Below are 18406 nucleotides of genomic sequence, written 5' to 3' on the forward strand. Positions count from 1 at the left end.
GATCTCGAAAGTTTCTTAAAAATAAAACACGAAGATAGCCGTATAGTCTGGAACAAATTCCGAAACGTCCGGAAAATCCCTAAAAAGTATCGAAATATGCGAAAAACACGAAAGTCACGCCAATCCCATAAAATCACGAACAACCGCAAAAGTACTCGGCAAAATAATGGAAAGCAAAAGATTAAGACTCCCGAAAGGTCCCGAAAAAAATTGAGAAATCTATAAAAAAAAAACCTACAAGTTTGGAAGCATTTCACTTTATTAACAATTTTTACTAGATGGTAAGAAAATAGTGCTTATCTAATAATTTGAACTAAAAGAAAATCATTGTTTCCTACATACACAACAGCGAACAATATATGTATAAAGAAGAGTCAATTCTTTAGATAGTGCAGAAAGATCTGTCAGAACCCTATCTGGAGACTTGAGTAGTTTAGGTACTTGTTTCTCCAAAGTCTTTATTCATTTTTCGCCCAATTTTAAAAAATGAAACTTTTCTGCTGTGTATTCATATATTTGATTTGATACCAATCTATAATTGCCTTACCTATTGTTAATCACAAAGCTTGGTTACTACAATACGAAAATACGCTGTTTTACCCAATTAGTACTTTTCCCCAAAATTATTTTTTGTTCTTTCATTCATTTTATTCAAAAAGCCCCGGATACCAAATTAAATTTCCAAAATTATTCGTAATTCGATTAGTTGGCCCCTCTCCCGCTTATGGCACTGTGCACGCATACCCATTTATTAATCTTTTAATTAGAACTTATGTAAATATTTTTATCTAAAAAAAAACATTGCGATAGGGTTACTATTTATTACCTTGGTAAGAATTCGTTAGAAGAGAAACATATTGACAAAACACGTTTCATGTGTTCTTCTTACCTATGGGTATGTAATGTATAGTAACTGCCGTACTCAAACGTCCACCTCCTAAACTGACCAAATGTGGATCATTGGCAGCAACGCGCAGTGTAGGATCCTTTTTCGTTAACGACATCTAAAACAAAAATGGAAAATAATTTTACTAAAAAATAGGGCAATGAAATAAATAATAAACAGAGGTAGAAGGAGTAAGAAAATAAAAACAAATACATAGTGGTTTCACACAAGGTGCCGTAACATGTCGTAATGTCGTATGTCATAAATTGTATAGCGGTTAAAATTAAGTTGAGCCACAAGGGAGTTATATATGAGTCATATTGTATTTGCATAAATTTACTGATGGTTAAATGTAGTATTTGGTATGGTTATGAGTCCCGTTAAAGTATTTTTCACTGATCACGACTTAAAGGATATCGATTTAATTTGAACTGCCGATAAGTTACTTTTTTGGTTCACCAAACAACAATTCGAAGTTTTGTTGTTTCATTACTAATTATAATAAATACTTATGGCCTTATTCATAAAAAATGAAGTAGGTTTAAAGAGCTTTATAAATTGACGTTTTCATACATTTTTCAATTTATAAACCTTTTATAAAGCTACTTTTTTTATGAATAAAGCCATTAGTTTAAACGCTTTCTGGTCTTGTCCTGCTCGCATCTTCTATGGATATTTTACGCATTTTAATTTATCATAGTAAATACTATTTTTAGACGCTGAGAACAAAAATTTCTGATGGCAAAAAATATGCACATCCCTAATACTCATTCATCCATAAATAAATACATGAATTTTTATGAAAAATGCCGTATATTTCAAATTTCTTCATATCTGAAAATATGTACATACATATATGTACATACAGGACCGGTCACTCAAGTTGCTCCCCTTTTGATCCTCAGTATTAACACATTTTCTTTTGTTTATTTTATAATATTCATTAATTTGTTATGAAACTACTATGCGGTGAAAATTTTTTCAACTTTTATATTCTTTGTAGAAAGTTTGAAACTTTAATTTGTATCAAAATTAAATGAAGATCAATAGATCACTTTAGAGGTCGCGGCGCATAGGGCCCATAATAAAAAATAAAAGGAAATAAAAGAGTTTAGATATCGACTTTTCGTTTCCAAGAAGTCTCTCGAAACCTATTTTTCGTAATTGTACACATACTAGTCACTTTTAACACTTTTTAGCCTATTTCTAGTCAGTAAGATTGTAAATCATAGACTGAATAAATCATAGACTGAATTATAAAATCTATTATATTTTAAGACGTCCACCAAAATATTTCGGAAAAATATTAAGATTTACGTGAGCTGCAACGATTTGAAAATAAATATAAATAGTTTCTTAGAGAATTTTTTTTTTAAATCCCCTCAAATAACAAAACGGGTTAAGCTTAAAAAATTTGCATAAAAATTGAATAACTGAGAACCTAAACTCTTCCGATTTAGACTTGTAGGATGTCATTGGAAAGGTTTTTTCTTCACAATTTGTATTTATTTGCTAATAAACTCATTCAAAGGATGAAAAGAAAGGTAGGATGAACGAACGTCATTTAAAGTTGAATTAAGATGTGTTGGTATTTGAAAAAAAATAAAATTTGGGAAAATACCTTTCTACTGAGATAATCCCATAAGTCTAAATCAGAATAGCCTTCGCCAAGTTATTAAAAGTTTTTCGTAAATCAATCTTTGATAAAAGTAAAAAAAAAACAGTATCAAAAATCTCATTATTACGATTCCGTTGAAAAGATTTTTAAATATTTTTAGGCAGATTTTTTAAGCCTAATCTGTTTTGCCATCTGAGGGGACTTTTTTTCAAAAAGTTCTCTAAGAAACTATTTTTATTCTTAAAGAACTCCATTTTTGGAGATATTTTTAAGTCGGTCCAGCTCACTTAAATCTTAATATTCTTTCCGAAATATTTTGGTGGACGTCATAAAATATAATAAATTTTGTAATCCCGGCGGTAAAACCGCAACTTTTTTGGTGATGCAGTCTAATGTATATGTATGTATGTATGTTGATATGAATATTTGCTGCATGAATTCACTGTTAACACTTTCGTTATGACTTTAGCTCATTGTCGATGCAAAAGTAAACAATCAACAATACAACACACGTAGCAACCGCACATCTTAATCGATAACTAAGTATTTTTCCAACATTTTGTAAATTAGTTTATTACACAAATTGATTATGACACGCAAAGTGTTAAACTTACAACAATAATTAATGGGATTATGCAGCGATACAGCTATCAAGCAGAAACTGTACTGACTGACGTCTCTAGACTCTAGAGATTCGCACACTTTTTACAATAAAGATTTCACTTGGCGAAAACTGTTTCTAATTTATAGCAAAATATCTAGTATATACATAAATAAGTATGTATGTATGCGTTTTGAAAACCTACATAAAATATGCGCGTAAAAGTAACGAAGTTTTTACGCTTTGATTCACTATATGTATGTATATAGAACCGCTTCAAACTAAACACCAAGCTAGAATAAAAGCGAACGTGCCAGAATAAAGGGAAACGAGCTGCTGAACCTAATACGCGAGTGCTGTGATAAAGGGAAGGTAACAGTGAAAGAAAATGGGGTTGTAAGTACTGTTTATGTACTAGTACATACGTTTGTGTGTAGCTGGGCACAGCTGATTCGCTCAAATTCCCGCCGATTGTATACTGATCTGCTACAATGCGCAGGCGCAACGCGATATCATAGAAACCTTAACGCAACTAATACAAAAACGCACCTAATGGCTCAGTTATGCATACTTGGCATTGCATGACAGTTGTCACATGAGGAATCTGTTAAATGAGATTTGCGTGTAAGCGCCCTACAGTAAATTTTATAGACAGTCTAAAAATGTAACACAAAATTGAATCTGTAAGAGAAAAGAAAAAACGAAAAAAATATCCAAAAATCTATTCTTAAACAAGGTTTCTTATAAAAAAAAAACTGTCCAAAACGGAACGGGTTAAAAACTAATTGCAAAGTAAATCACTGGGCGACAATTTCCACCGCCAATGACATCGCCGTGTAAAACTGGACAATTGAAAGCATTGCTGGGGTAATGAGCTAGAACTAGTACTGTCGGCAAAAGGTCTAGTTCTACGCTAGTTCTGAGCTAGTCAGATTTTCTGCAGGGCGGTTACCCAACGCACATTACACCTGCGATCAATTAAATAGAAACGAAATTGAAAATGATATTGTTTGCAAATTAAGTTTATTTTTAATAATTTTCATTTAAAATATAATTCAGTCTGTAACAGAAACAACAATAATAAAAATTTCAAAGCCTGCAAAAATTGCAAAAAAAAAATTATCAAACTTCAAAAAATTGTCATCAAAATTTCCACATTTTAAATCGGAATAGTTAGACAATTTTCGGGTATGCAGTTCTGTAGCCCATTCAATTGTAGTCGGAGAAAGTGCATGTCTCCAGCCGTTAAAAATTACCGTTGCTTTTTTGGAGTTTTTTTTTGTGGGGGGTGTTGCGGGTGTTATATGGAAGAAAATGGAAATTTTCTAAATATTCTGATTAAAAATTTGGAAATTTCGATGACAATTTTTTAAAGTTTATTAATTTTTTTTCTGAAATTTATGCAAGCTTTGAAACTTTTATTATTGTGGCTTCTGTAACAGATAAAAAATAAAAAATAAACATAATTTGCAAACAATATCCTTTTGAATTTCGTTTCTAATTAGTTGAACGCAGGTGTATGTAGAAGTGTGTCGGTTGTTGATTTCTACGTAAAAATGACAAGCTATGCATGAGGTTGTACCTCAGGCACATATACATACAAATGTACATATGCGCCATATACAGTTTCAAATGCCTTCAGAACAAAAAGAAAGGTATGCACAGCTGAAAAAATGGACTACAGCGCCGACATACAGCTGTGCACTCCAATAAGTAGTGTGACACTGCGAAATTAAGTGGCACAGCAAATGTGTACGCATTATGACTAAAGCAGGGATCACACGATTTGTACATTTTGGCAGTGAGTGGTATTGTCTAGAAATTTTAATCGAGAATGAGTTCAGGTCGATAACAACTTTCCAAACAACACCACTCTGTAACTGTGAAAATGTACCAATCTGTACAAATGTGCAAATCGTGTGACCTTAACTTAATACTTAACTTAAATGAAGGAACTGCGAAAAATAATCTAACTAAATCATAACTTAGTATAGTGTAGTGTAGGGATCAACACATTTGTAAAAAAAAAATAATAGCAATGTTACTTTAGTTCAAGTTCTGGCAATGCATTTTGGGCAACGAATATTTTTTGCGTTAAGCAAACAGGCCTCACTCTGAGATCTGCCAAGAAAACAATGCTACGAAAACTCAACTCCTCAATCAAGTTATATTAGCAACATCCGTCACCATACATACCGCATTCTTCGAATTGGCGCTCTATCTAATATGTACATTAGGCATATGACTTTTTGTAAATTAAATATACACACATATCTAGGAGGAGAGAATGAGTAATGATGAAAAACCAGCAAAAATAAGGTTTTTGTAAAAATTCAACACGAAAAATCTTTATTTTAAATCAAAAAAAGGTCATATGTCTAATGTACATAGCTAAATTTGTTCTGCCCCTTCTTATCCGGTTCTTATCGATGACTATAATTGCAGAGGAAGCAGCAGAATACTTTGAATATTGCATCATATTATCCCAACTGACAGTCTTTTGGAACTCTGCTGAGCTGATGGTTCAGGACTGAATTCTCGAATATCGATCTAGGCCCGAATCACGGCATCCGTGATCGAATGATCACTCGTTTCGAATCGTATGGAATGAAATTACAGCTGTTTTCTCTCCAATACAATATAGATAAAAAAATTTAGTTCGTTATCTGCTGCCATAATTTCAAAATAGAAATACATATCGAACTGGGTTTTATACGAACGCGAATACCGCGATTCGAGCCTTGGTTACGTAGGGGCGGGCGACCACTATGAAGTCGATTATTTTATCTTACAATGAGGTGTTTACATGAACAGCGATTTTACAGATAACTTTTAGTTAAAAACAGTAATCGACTGGGGTGAACGGCCTTTCAACTAATTGCTTCCAACGAAGTTAGGGAGGCAGTCAACTTTTGATTAAAACAATCGGCTCGAAAGTTGCCTATAAAATCGTCTCTTGTAAACACCGTATTTTACTCCTTTGTTTTCGGGGTTTTCCAAAATACCACTATGTATGGAAACGCTTTACCCAGTACTCAATGCGTCAATCCATCTTGCTCTACTCGTATAACTATTGCGATTTTGCTCTTTGGAAATATAACTTGTTAGTATACAAATGTAAAATTTAGCGTTTGATAGGTGAAATCGGTTGATTTTTGTCAAAAGTGCTCACATAAGTATAATATGGCCTTGCGAGACCAAACAAAAACGATATTAAAACTGGCATAAATTTTATCGCACTGCTAAGCTACAATGAATATATTCAACACAACAACAAGGCTTGCGTGTGCGTTTGTGACATCAGCCCTCATGATGACTCATACATAACCCAAGGTATGAAGACAAACAAATAGGCAGGTAGAATACAAATCCAAGATGAACAGATTCAAAAGATTCTAATCCAAAAATAAAGTTTGTAAGTAAATACATATGTATGTATTTATGTAGGTATGTACGTGCATTATGGTAAGGCTAAGAACACAAAATCAGTATCAAGGATTTGTAGTTTTATTCGCAGGCCGACTCGCACGAGGCCATTGCACTGGAGTAACCCAAAACTCAAACAAACAAATAAATAATAGAGAAGCATCTGAAAGCGAGCTACATACATACATACATATGTATAATAAATGTTCATCTGTTGACTAGCAAAGATGTGCAAAGGTATCAATATTTCATGCACACGCTTATGCGCGTGAGTCCGTCCGTCCGTCGGAAGCAATCATTCTTGTGGAAAATCATTCTAAGTACCTAATGAGAGAGAAGATTCGCAAGGAACACGTTTCAGTGCTGCACGTGCTGTCTATACAGCTGCTGGTGCTTGCCGGGGTACGAACAAACAAACGCTAAGCTGTACCGCATTTTCTTATAAGAGCGGGTGGATGAAGAATCGAATAGTAAATTGGCGAATGTGGTTAGTGCACACATGTGGCAAACAGCAGGCATTTATGAAAAAATACATCTATGTATGTACTACATACTAGGGTGGTGCTTAAAATAACAAAATCATAGAGTATGAATATACTTACATTTTAAAATTAAACAAAAATCTAAATTTTGTCGAATTTCCGCGACTTTTTTTTAATTTCAAATTATTTTAAACCACAAAAGTTTGTTAAAAATTTGTAAATTTTCGTGGATTTCCTTATTTTGTTCGTAAAACCAAAAAAAAAGAAATCCACGATAATTTAAAAATTTGTAACAAACTTTTGTGGTTTCAAAAAAAACTTAAATTAAAAAAAATTGTGGAGATTCGACATAATTTAGATTTTTGTTTAATTTTGCAATTTTCGTAAATGTCTTTATTTTGTACATAGAAACAAAATAAAGGTCAGCCCCATACAAAACTTAGATGTTTTAAGGTCCACCCTAATACATGCATGCAGATGCATGGCAGTGTATTCATGCACATGTGTCAAACTGATTTGCTAGTGCACACGCCATGCGACCCTTAAGCCCAATAACGAAGTAGGTTTGCAAAAGGAAAGAGGTACCCAGCTGAATTTTATTTGATTAGATTTAGCGTTATTATTGAGAGCCAATAATTTTCCAACGTATAGCGAATATTTAGTTTAATGTATATTGACATTTAAATGAGAATTAAAGCCAATGAGCAACTCTTAAACGGTGACAAGCCACACTACAAAAACAAAAGTTTAAATGTTTTAGCATTTTTGCCTCAGTGCTCAGCAATGTCTTGTAGGGTTTACTCGTTTGTATCCATACTACATGTTAATTTTTCAGCTTTTCCGATCCCGGGATTTTCGGGATTTCGTTATGACAATCCCGGAATCCCGGAATTACTTTCGGGATTTGGATATACATTACTTTTCAGCAACTTAAATCGACAAAAATTGCTTCTATATTGTTTGAGAAGCTCTCCTACCATAAAATAAATAATAAATAAATGGGCGTTTTTATTTTTTCTCTCTATCGTCAGGTTTTATTTTAAAGGACTTTCTAATCTTAAAGATATGATTAATTACAAAAATTAATTAAAAAATTCAATGCAATGTAGAATAAAAATATGGGTACCACAAATGCAAGAGAAAATTTCTTTAGAATTTAAAATAGTTAAAAATTTTTTGGATTCACAAGAACGAATAGGTCGGTAATTTTTTAAGCTGATAAGGTTAGAAGGACGAAATTCGAGGATGTTATCGAGTTTATATAAGTCCTTAACATATAATTTTTTTCAAAAACAAATATTGCGAAAACGCAAGGATAAAATTTTAAAAGGACATTTTCAATACTTACTAGTCCTTCTGCACCAAAAACATGAATCTGTTTAAACTCTATAGAATTTCCTCTTTAATTTGATACCCATATTTTTTCTGTAAGCACATTTCTCTGAATTTTTTAAATCAATTTTGAATTAATGTCGTCGGATCGAAAAACTAAAAACAATTTTACTATATTTGGCCCATGGTTTCGCGAATATATTGATATTCGTGTTTAAAATTTAATATCGAGCTCAGAAATAAAAAAACTCTTAAACCCCCTTCGATTGATACCCATATTTTAATAATTCATTTAAGTTATTAAATAATTTGAATTTATCTTTTTAAACAGGTGGTAACCCTTTATCAACACATCAAAAATATTATTTGCGTTCAAACTAAAGAGTTCTTATATTTCTTCGTTTGACATCCATTTTTTTAATATTTCATATAACTTGTGTATAAAAGTAAACTAAAATCGACATTTCAAGCAGATGGCAACACAAAAATACGACTACTTTCTGAAACCCTTTTCGTTTGGCAACCATATTGTGATACACAAAAATTTCTCTTACCTAATTCCGTTAATTCAAATTGAATTAGATTTTTTAATTAGGTGGCAAATAGTTGGCAACCCTATTCAAAATTATAATACTTTTGGTTAAGAGTGCATTTCATTCGCTGGATGCGTTGTAATATTTTACTCGATATATATTTAAGTTAGTAAAATTTTAAGCGACTGGCAACCCTCCTAAAGGGTTTTTATTTTTTTCCTCAACCAGTGAAGCTGTCCTTTCAATCATTCAATTTGATGGAGTGCTATGGAAGATATGGCGCTTTATTGGCCGAATACAGTGCTTTCAGCTTTTTAAACCCTTTTTTTTAATAAATAACTAAAATAAAAATGTGACTGTTTTTCGCATGTACGAATGAACGAACCGTTATTTTCTAGTGAAAAATACCAGCTAACCATACCAGGCAAATGTCTACCGTAATCGAACTTTCGAATAAGTGAATGCTGTATTACCGGTAATTGTATCTAAGGCATGAAATTAGCACAAACTGATGGCGATTTCTTCGCGCCTATTAGACATTAAATGAATGAATCCAATGCCTTTCTTCGACAAAACCACTCATGGCCAACACATATACGCCTACATACATACATATGTATACACACTGACATGCATCGTTCAACACGCCGCAGTTAACCAGTCCATTATGGAAAGAAAAATTCCACTGATAGCCGCGCAATTATGGCGCAAATAGCCGGCTGTGCACGACGAAACATATTAGTTGGTGAAGCGCGCGCCACTTTGCACTGATAACGCGACCGGCTAACTAATGGCCAGCAAATGTGTGTGTGTGTGTGTGTGTGTGAATGTGTGTGTGTGTGTGTAGTATATAGGTAAACAAGACCAGGCTAATATGCACAGACAAATCAGGAAGTAATTTCACTTTCAGCAAACGAGTAACCAACCACACCTCACATTTTGCGCTACTCTAACATAGCTTTGGTGCAAATACGACAATGCAGTCAAAACCTGAAAAACATTTCAAGTGACTACTTAGTAAATACCTAGTAGATACATTCGCGACTAGCCGATATATCTTTGAACCGAAATTGTGTAAGAAGACTTCCCAAATGTTTATTGTATTGCATTCAAAATAAATACAACCAACAAAATTTAGTAGGTTATTTACTAAGACCCCAATAGAATACGCAAACAAATACTACATCAATAAATTAGTAAAAACTGTTTCTAAAATTTTTGTTTTGAAGAAAGCTGCAACTGAAGAGCTTAGGATTATATTTCGTTAATAAATGGAAATGTTTGATAGGGGTTTATATACATATCAAGATAACGGTATGTATTTATATCAGGACCAGGGCTGCCACTTTGGTAATTTGTTACCAAAATTGGTAAAAAAAAATTTGGATTGGTAAAAAAGTAAATTTTTTCTCATATTAAGTAGTAGATTTTTGTTGAACTTTTCGTTCCCGCTTAATTTTTCGTAGTTATCTTTATATTATAAATTTCTTTATTTGTTTTTGTTGTTTTATGGCCTTATAACAATTATATTCAAAGATTTTTATTGAGCTTGAGGCCGTTTTTAATGAAAAACTTATTGTGGAAAAGCAACAATAATTTGAAAAAAAAAATGGTAGAAGTGATAGCTATTTCGGAAATCACCACATTTCCTCATCAGACTTCTTTCAGTAGGATTCGAACCGACGATCCCACGGACTCAGCCAGTTCCTACGCACTGTGCTAAGTTCGCCTTGTTCCAATAGAAGCCAGTTCACCAAACAGAGACCGAAGGAGAGATACTTGGCTCTCGTTGCAAGGGAAATGAAAGTTACAAAAAATGTGACCAAAGACTGTCAAGACATTACTATAAAAATGCTAATTGGTAGGGTTCCAGAAAAAAATGAAACTTTTTATTAAATAAAAATAATAGATTTGTTGTTTTTTACCATTTTACGTGAATTTGTTGGAAACATATAAGTTTTGAAACGAATAATTTTATTCGTCGTAGTACTTATACACAGAACGTCTACAAGATCTTGGTACAATATCTAGTTCAAGAGCACTATTAACTATTCCGGTGAAAGTGAGCTACGTTCAGAAATGTAGTTGTATTTTGAAGAAAATTGCATTTTTTCCATTAACTTACATATGCATATAACAGTTCAACATAAATACATAGCATTTCTCTTAATTGTTTTTTTGTTTATTAATTTTTAAGTCTGATAAATTGAAATATTAGACAAATGAGTAATGACTGCGGAACTCTGAACCCGGCACGAATGCATCGATGCAACTGCGTCCACATTAATTACATTTACGTGATGGCGCAGGCTGCAGGTTTGGGTTATGAAATCTACTTTGGCGCCTTTGGCGGCTATTTTTACTTTACTATGAATAGGTGCTCATATTGCATTCTTTTTATGTAAAATACGTACATAGATATTTATTGTATGATTTCTCACACTCACACATTTTCAGCAGGTTCGCTTTGCCACTGCTCCTCTGATGACGACTATTCGTTCGAGCGCCGCATGCAGAGCAATGGAAAAATGAGGTTAAGCTCTTCAAGCGGTGGCATTTATGAACGAAAATGGTTGAGGCGTGGAATGCACAAAGCGATAAGCGACATAATTAATAAGCTTGTAGGCGGCACACAATGCGTATAGATATGTACTATGTGTACATATTTATGTCTGCATGTGAAGCAGCGCGACTCTCCAACACTTCACATGCACATAAGGTAATGATAGTTAAAACGAAATAATAACAATGGAACAAATTTAAAGCTTCGAAACTCCGTTATTTCCCTAAGTGGTGCATATGTACTTTTAATGTTTGTCGAAGGCGATTTTAATTTAATTTCTTCAAAAATGTGAATTGCGTAAGCGAGTTATGAGTGTTATGTGGAAAGAAAAGTGGATTAATTTCTTATGAAAACTTATTTTTCCTGCTACTTTAAGCTTCTAAGGGGTGATCCATCTAAAATTTTATTTTATAATTTTAAATTAAACACTTAAAACCAGGGACTTGAACCGGTTTTGAACCAGAAAACCGATTTTTTCTATTAACTAACCGAACCGAAATTTTCCACAAATGTTTGATCCGATTCGATTTTCAATAGATAAATTTACCCACTTTTTTTCTTTTTGTTAAATATAGCAACGCATACCATGTTTATTTACCATGTGGCAATATTAAATGTAAAGACAACCCATCTGATTTGACAGACACTTGACACTTAACCTTGCGCGTTGTTGCACTTGACACTTTACATTGAAACTTGCGCGCTATTTTTTTGTTTTTTTTTTTGATTTCCGAACCGTTGAACCGAACCGAAACTCCGGTTCAAAGACCAAAACTACGCTTTAACAAACCAGTCCAAAAGTGCCAAAAACGGTTCGAACCGCTGAACCGAACCCAGCGGTTCCGTCGGTGCGATTATTACCCGAAACACCAATCACTGACATTTAATTTTTTTAAATAATTGTATTTATTTTGAATAAAAAAAGTAAATGAGAAAAGTGAAATCAATATAATATTTATTACGTACGCTTATTTGAAAATTTAAATGTATACAATTCATATATTTGTCTACATTAACCCTCCTTTGGCTATTGTTCGTGTATGGCACGATGAACTACATAACCTCAAAGTGCACAAAACACAAACGCTATGTATGTCGGTAAAATTTTATAAGAAATGCATTATGATTTAGCGAATTAAAACACAACTTCCTCACTTGCTACGTCACGTCGTCCTTAAACATGACAATTCTATAGCCCTTAAAGTAATAGAAGTAATGCTGGCGTTGGCAGGAGAAGACCAAACGGACTGTGACTTCCCTTCACTTTGTATTTCTATTTGGCGCTAGGTTATATACATTTTGTTTTTAATTCACATATATTTTATTGCAATCTGTATTATTAAAATCGCTGTAATTATACTGTATGGGAAATGAGTGTAGAAATTAGAGGATTTTGGTGATCATGAATTTTTTTTTTTGGTGCGCCAAAGCGTACTTTTCATTTCAGAAGCATACTTTGTATACTTGATATCACTCGATTTGCCGACATCACCTAAGCAAACATTTTGCCTTATTATCGAAACATATTTAACAGTTAATGTACATTTAATCTACCTTATGATATGCGCGCCCATCAGATATACAAAATTTAAAACATACATAAGTTAGTATGTAGGTATGTATATTTCGAAATGATAAGATAAAAATAGCTGAAACTTAAATAACACTACCCGATTTTGTATACACTTGTCCAAACATTTCTTTTTTTTTTTTAAATAAAGAAGTGACCGGCGCCAAGCGACTTCCATGACATCAAAAAAAACCGCTCACATGAGCACTTTAAGGTAGGTATGTACATATGTATGTAAGCCATACTATAAATCAAAAAATACAACGCGATAAGTCGATCATAACGAGACGTTTATACAACAAATAAATACGAAAAACTATTTTCCACTATATTTTTACTTTACCTGCTAGGCAGGTAAAATGATTAATGCTAATAATATTCACATTTATGTGTAGAAGCTTACTCAAGCCGTAAGATAGAACTCGAGTTTTAATGTGCAAGCTAACAAAAAAAAAAAGTGCCTCAAACCGAAAACAATTTTATGAATATTTTATGTAAATGAAAGCCCGAAACGAAAACAACTAAATTGAATTAGAAACCGTGGTTGTTATGCCTTAAAAGCTCTTTGCCACTTAATGACTTAAAATAGAAAAAGTCACTTGACAAACATGGATGGCGAAAAGAAAACAATATAGAAAATATAATAACACAGGCAAGGCAAACTATTGAGCAACTGAAGAAACGTAAATTATTGCAGAATAATGTACATAAATAAAATGAAAAAAAAAGAAATGAAAAAAAAGAAACGAAAAATAGTAACAAAAAAATAATGGCCGACAATGTTTATAATCAACAACATAACAACTACAAACATACATATATTGAAATTAAATTTTACGAAATTTTGCTAAGATTTTCGAAGTTAAAACAAACAAATTCAGAGTTAAATGCCAATGGGAATTGCCCTACGCTGGATATTCAACAAGTCGCAACAGTTGTACGTGCAAATATTTGGCAATTTTCTTCTATTTATTAAATATTTTAACCATTATTTCATTAGTAATTCACTAAAAGCTGTTTTTTGTTAGACAAAAGAAGCTTTCAAGAATTTCGAAATAGACCTAATACATATGAAGAAGAATAGAATATATGGTCTGCAACAGAACTATAGCAACAACCAATGGTATAGTGATAATAAACCGATATGCTAGTATAGTTACTTCTCTAAAGGGAGTCCTGTATTATCTGACATAGGCATAGGACACTAAACATTATTCTATCCAGGTTAAGCTTTTAGGCCTGCGACAAAACACAATTCAACTAATTCTTTTCAGCAATAAATAAAAAAAAACTGAGTTTGAAACAAGCAAAAATCAACACCATTTTTTAGAAACTTCAAATTTGCGCTTTATTATAGTAAAATTTAATGGGACAGAAATGCATACTTCAAATTTTTCTAAAATTGGAAATTTCGGTGAAAATTTTTTGAATTTTTATAACTTTTGTACTAAGTTTGAAATTTGGGCCAATGTGGTTTTGGTTGGATAATGGTTAAACAAACAAAAGAAAAATAGTGAAAACTGAACAGATTTTTCCATATGAAAAGACTAAATTTTTCGAGAAAAATAAATTGAAGTGCATTGCGTCAGGAGATTTTTAAACAAACGCTTCAAATATATTTTCTCTGAAATTAATTTAAGAGCTATGTGAATTTACGATGAAATTTTGTCTGTAAACAAGATTTAAACAACATAAAGTGTACACCTGATTTTGAATACACAGAAATTGCTAAATTAAATGTTTAAGCATATGTATAATATTAATTAAAATTAATTTTAAATCCATTCATATACTTTGGCGGTCAAAAGTGGATGAATGGCATCTTGTTTTTAATATTTACAATGTTTTTCAAGCAAACATTTTGTTATTTTTTATTAAAAGATGATTATGATGATAATGCTTTAATAAAAACCATATAAATTACAATTTCAAACTTTATTTATTTAGAAAAATTCCACAAACTTTTGTATAAATTTCGAGCCTTTTAACCAGAATTTTTATAAAATTTGTGGATATGCATTTAACAGGCTTATAAAATTTGAGTAAAATAGATGCGAATTTTGAGCAGCTAAAAAATCGCATTGAATTTTAATATATTTTTTTCTTGACGGCGTTTTGCGCTTTTTTTCCATATAAACTTGAATATCTTGTAAAAGAATATGCGCAAGACCGTTAGCGAAAAAACAATAAATAAAAAAGTCAACGCCAGTTTTCCTAAATTTCGTTATTTATATTAAAAAAAAAACGCAAAATCTAGCATTTATTTTACTCAAATTGTATGTAGGAGCCTGTTAACTGCATACCCAAAAATTTTATAAATATCTGGCTAAAAAGTTCGAAATTTACATAAATTTTTTTGGAATTTTTCTAAACTCTGCATAAAGTTTGAAACTGCGATTTATATAATTTTTGTTTGAGCATTAAGCATATTTTTTTGCATTCTATGTTCCACTAGACAATTTGAATACCATGTCACGCCACTTTACCAAAAAGTGGACTCGATTTATTTGCTCTAGTTGTGCTGTTGAACGCACATGTGTATGTATGTATGTATGTATGTATGCATCTGACATAAAATGCATATTTTGGCACATAAACGAAGAGAAATTAAAACTATCTATGAATTATTGGCAAAAAGTTTACTTGGCAGCGCTTGGCTGGCACTAAAAACCATTAAAACCCGTTAAGCGAAAAGGTGAGGATACCACAAAAATAATAGACATTACATTGAAATTTTATAAATAAAAATGTATACAGTTTTTGTATATGGATGTAGGTATTGGCACGTATAAGTACAGATATCATTTTAGATAAATGCATTGGGCACTGAACCGAATACTTTCGTCATTTTATGTATAGCTACTTGCATGTACAGCAACACATGTACATAAATAAGTACGTATTTACTATATACGAAAATGTCATTTAAAAAAATTAAACATTTTTTTATTATCGTTCATATCGATAGTATTTATGTGAGTTACATGTCTGACCCCAAAAAATGCTAATTGACTACGAGTCATGTGTCATAAACGAGCGAAAGTGAAACTCGGTTGAATATCTTTGCATGCATATGTATGTAATTTCGTGCCTATTAAGTGCTATTGTTTAGCAAGTGAGTCCGCCGGCTAATTGGCGTATAGTTGAAAAATCTGTTCTTAAGCTCAAGCGGGTAATTAAACAATGTTTGTTAATTTGTGTGATAAGGCAATCTATGTAGCTGGCAGCACACACGCTTGCACATGCAAGCAATAATTGAAAGAGAAACCAGTTGAAATAATTATTTAAAAAAAAACTTGCAGATACAACAGAGTTTAGTTTTTAAATGCAAGTATGGTTTAGTTTAAAAATCATTCGGAGATTTCTCCACGTTATTCTGAAAATTACGCACCAAATACCGCACTTTCTTTTAAAATGTATTAAAAAGAAATTTCCCAATAGCCAGAAAGCACAAAAGCTAAGCTCGCTAGGCCGCAGCCTAGTAGTAAGAGGTCCGTAGTACCACTCGGCCGGGACCAAGTTTGATTCCTGGTGGGAGCTGCATCTTAAAAATAGATAAAGTTTTATCAAACAGCGGCCACTCATCGGCAAGCAATGGCAAACCCCCGAGTGTATTTCTGCCATGAAAAAAAAAACTTCTCAAAAAATCCATTTGCCGTTCAGAGTCGTTGTAAAATTATAGATCCCTCCATTTATGTTACAACATAAAGGCATATCTACAGCTTTCAAGAAAAACTAAAAATTCATATAAAATGGCGCACAAGAAATGTAAAATAAGTTTTCTTCTATCAAAATTTCTTAAATCAGTATGCAGCTCTTATAGTCTAGTTAGTCCAGACTTAACTTAACTTACTAAATGATTACTCAACACGCCAGCTTAGCCAGAAGCGAAAATAGTATTTTGTTTTTGTATTTTCCTTTTCAGCTGATGGTCACTTTGCCTATAAGCCACATCGAAAAATTCGTGAACAAAAATATATTGCGTTGGCCAATGTCTTAGGTTACGTTATGTAAATTAAGTCTAGACTAACTGAGCCTTTAAGAAAAAAAAAACTTGTCTATTTATTTCTTCAAGAAAATTTACAGCAACCGCAAAATACTTTTCCTAGCAACAGAAATAATGCAAAATTGTTCTTGTGATTTTTCTTGAGAACTGCATACGGGCCTTTAATAGGCAAAATACACCACACAACATGTCTCATCGTGTATTTCACCGTTTTATGTCCGCACATACGGTTTCCTATACCATCTGTGTAAAATACAAAAGTTTTGATTTTGGTCGCCGATGCGCAAACCGAGTGTGCTGTGTCATACTTGATTAGTTTTCATGGAGCGAGCATAAAAATGGAGGAAGATAAACAATCTCTGTTAAAATTCTTTAAAATGTAAAATTTTTGTTAATGTCCGTATGATGTATGGCGAATTGTGTTGCATGTGCATCGCGGTGAAAGTACACGCAACAGACATACGTGCCATATTTGGCCTATAAGACACACACCATAAATTGGAAGTGGAGCTCTGCCAAAATTTATTTTTTATTGCTTTACATTTTGCTTAGCTGGTGACTCAGCGTTAAGCCATTTCGAACGTGTTCAAACTGCCTCAGCTCCGGTGAGCGCGCAAGGTGTTCGCGTGAATTTCCAACAGGGTCGTACTTTTCCCTCATTATTAAGTAAGCTGATCACTTTTACATACATATGTACGTGCGTGCGAATTTGTGCAAAAATGCGCTGATTCCTACATAAAAAGGAACTATAATAATCAATTAGCACGCGTCTCTGCATTACAATCATAGATTCGTAATTTTTTGGAAAAGAAAAAAACTTCCACTAGAAAGCCCCGTTGTTCATTCATCATGTTGACTACTGAAACCCTAATCGTTCACGCCATGTAGCTGGCCGACCACCTCCCTCTAGGGGGCCCGTTTAGTGATTTTCTGAAATGTTGGACTCCATTATGCCGCACCCTGTACATACATATGTATATACACTAGACCGTTCGTTATTTTAACTATTTTTTTAAATATACAGTTTGCCGGGCTCAAAAAGATGTATTTTGGTCTAAAAATAAGCTGTGCAAAATTTTATTCGAATATGATAACTCTAAGTACTTGCGCGTTGCATTTGAAAATTTAGAAAACCATATGCATTCTGGGAAAAAAATGTTTAACAAAATAGTTGAAAGTCGTGAATTTTATAGTCATATGCCATGTAAAATAACCTACACAATCTGAATATGAGGTCAAAAATTAAAAAAGTAGAATAGGTTTTAAGAATTTGCGAAATTATCGTTTTTTTCAAATTGAGAAAACAGCATTTTCAATTTTTTCCAAAAATATCCGGTTGTGATTATCACACCACAAAAAGATCTCCACCAGATTAAAGGTCTTTGAAAT

General features: G+C 32.7%; 1 protein-coding gene across 5 annotated transcripts in view; it reads right to left on the minus strand.

The window, feature by feature from the left end:
* The window catches only part of LOC108371658 (uncharacterized), a 37759-nt gene that overhangs the window by 9882 nt on the left and 9471 nt on the right, over positions 1 to 18406 (minus strand). Inside the window, exons 1-3 of one of the 5 annotated variants that reach the window (XM_017627256.1) lie at positions 3311 to 3429; positions 3119 to 3243; positions 890 to 1004 (exon numbers count right to left, since the gene is read on the minus strand). The exons of 1 other annotated variant lie outside the window; for it this stretch is intronic. In XM_017627256.1, the coding sequence (XP_017482745.1) occupies positions 890 to 1004 (115 nt within the window). In that variant the 5' untranslated portion in view covers positions 3119 to 3243; positions 3311 to 3429. 3 more of the 5 variants (XM_017627259.1, XM_017627257.1, XM_017627258.1) reach the window with 3 other exon arrangements.

The sequence above is a fragment of the Rhagoletis zephyria genome, unplaced genomic scaffold (assembly GCF_001687245.7).
Source record: "Rhagoletis zephyria isolate East Lansing unplaced genomic scaffold, Rhagoletis_zephyria_1.1 Rzeph_scaffold_05129, whole genome shotgun sequence".
NCBI lineage: Eukaryota > Metazoa > Arthropoda > Insecta > Diptera > Tephritidae > Rhagoletis > Rhagoletis zephyria.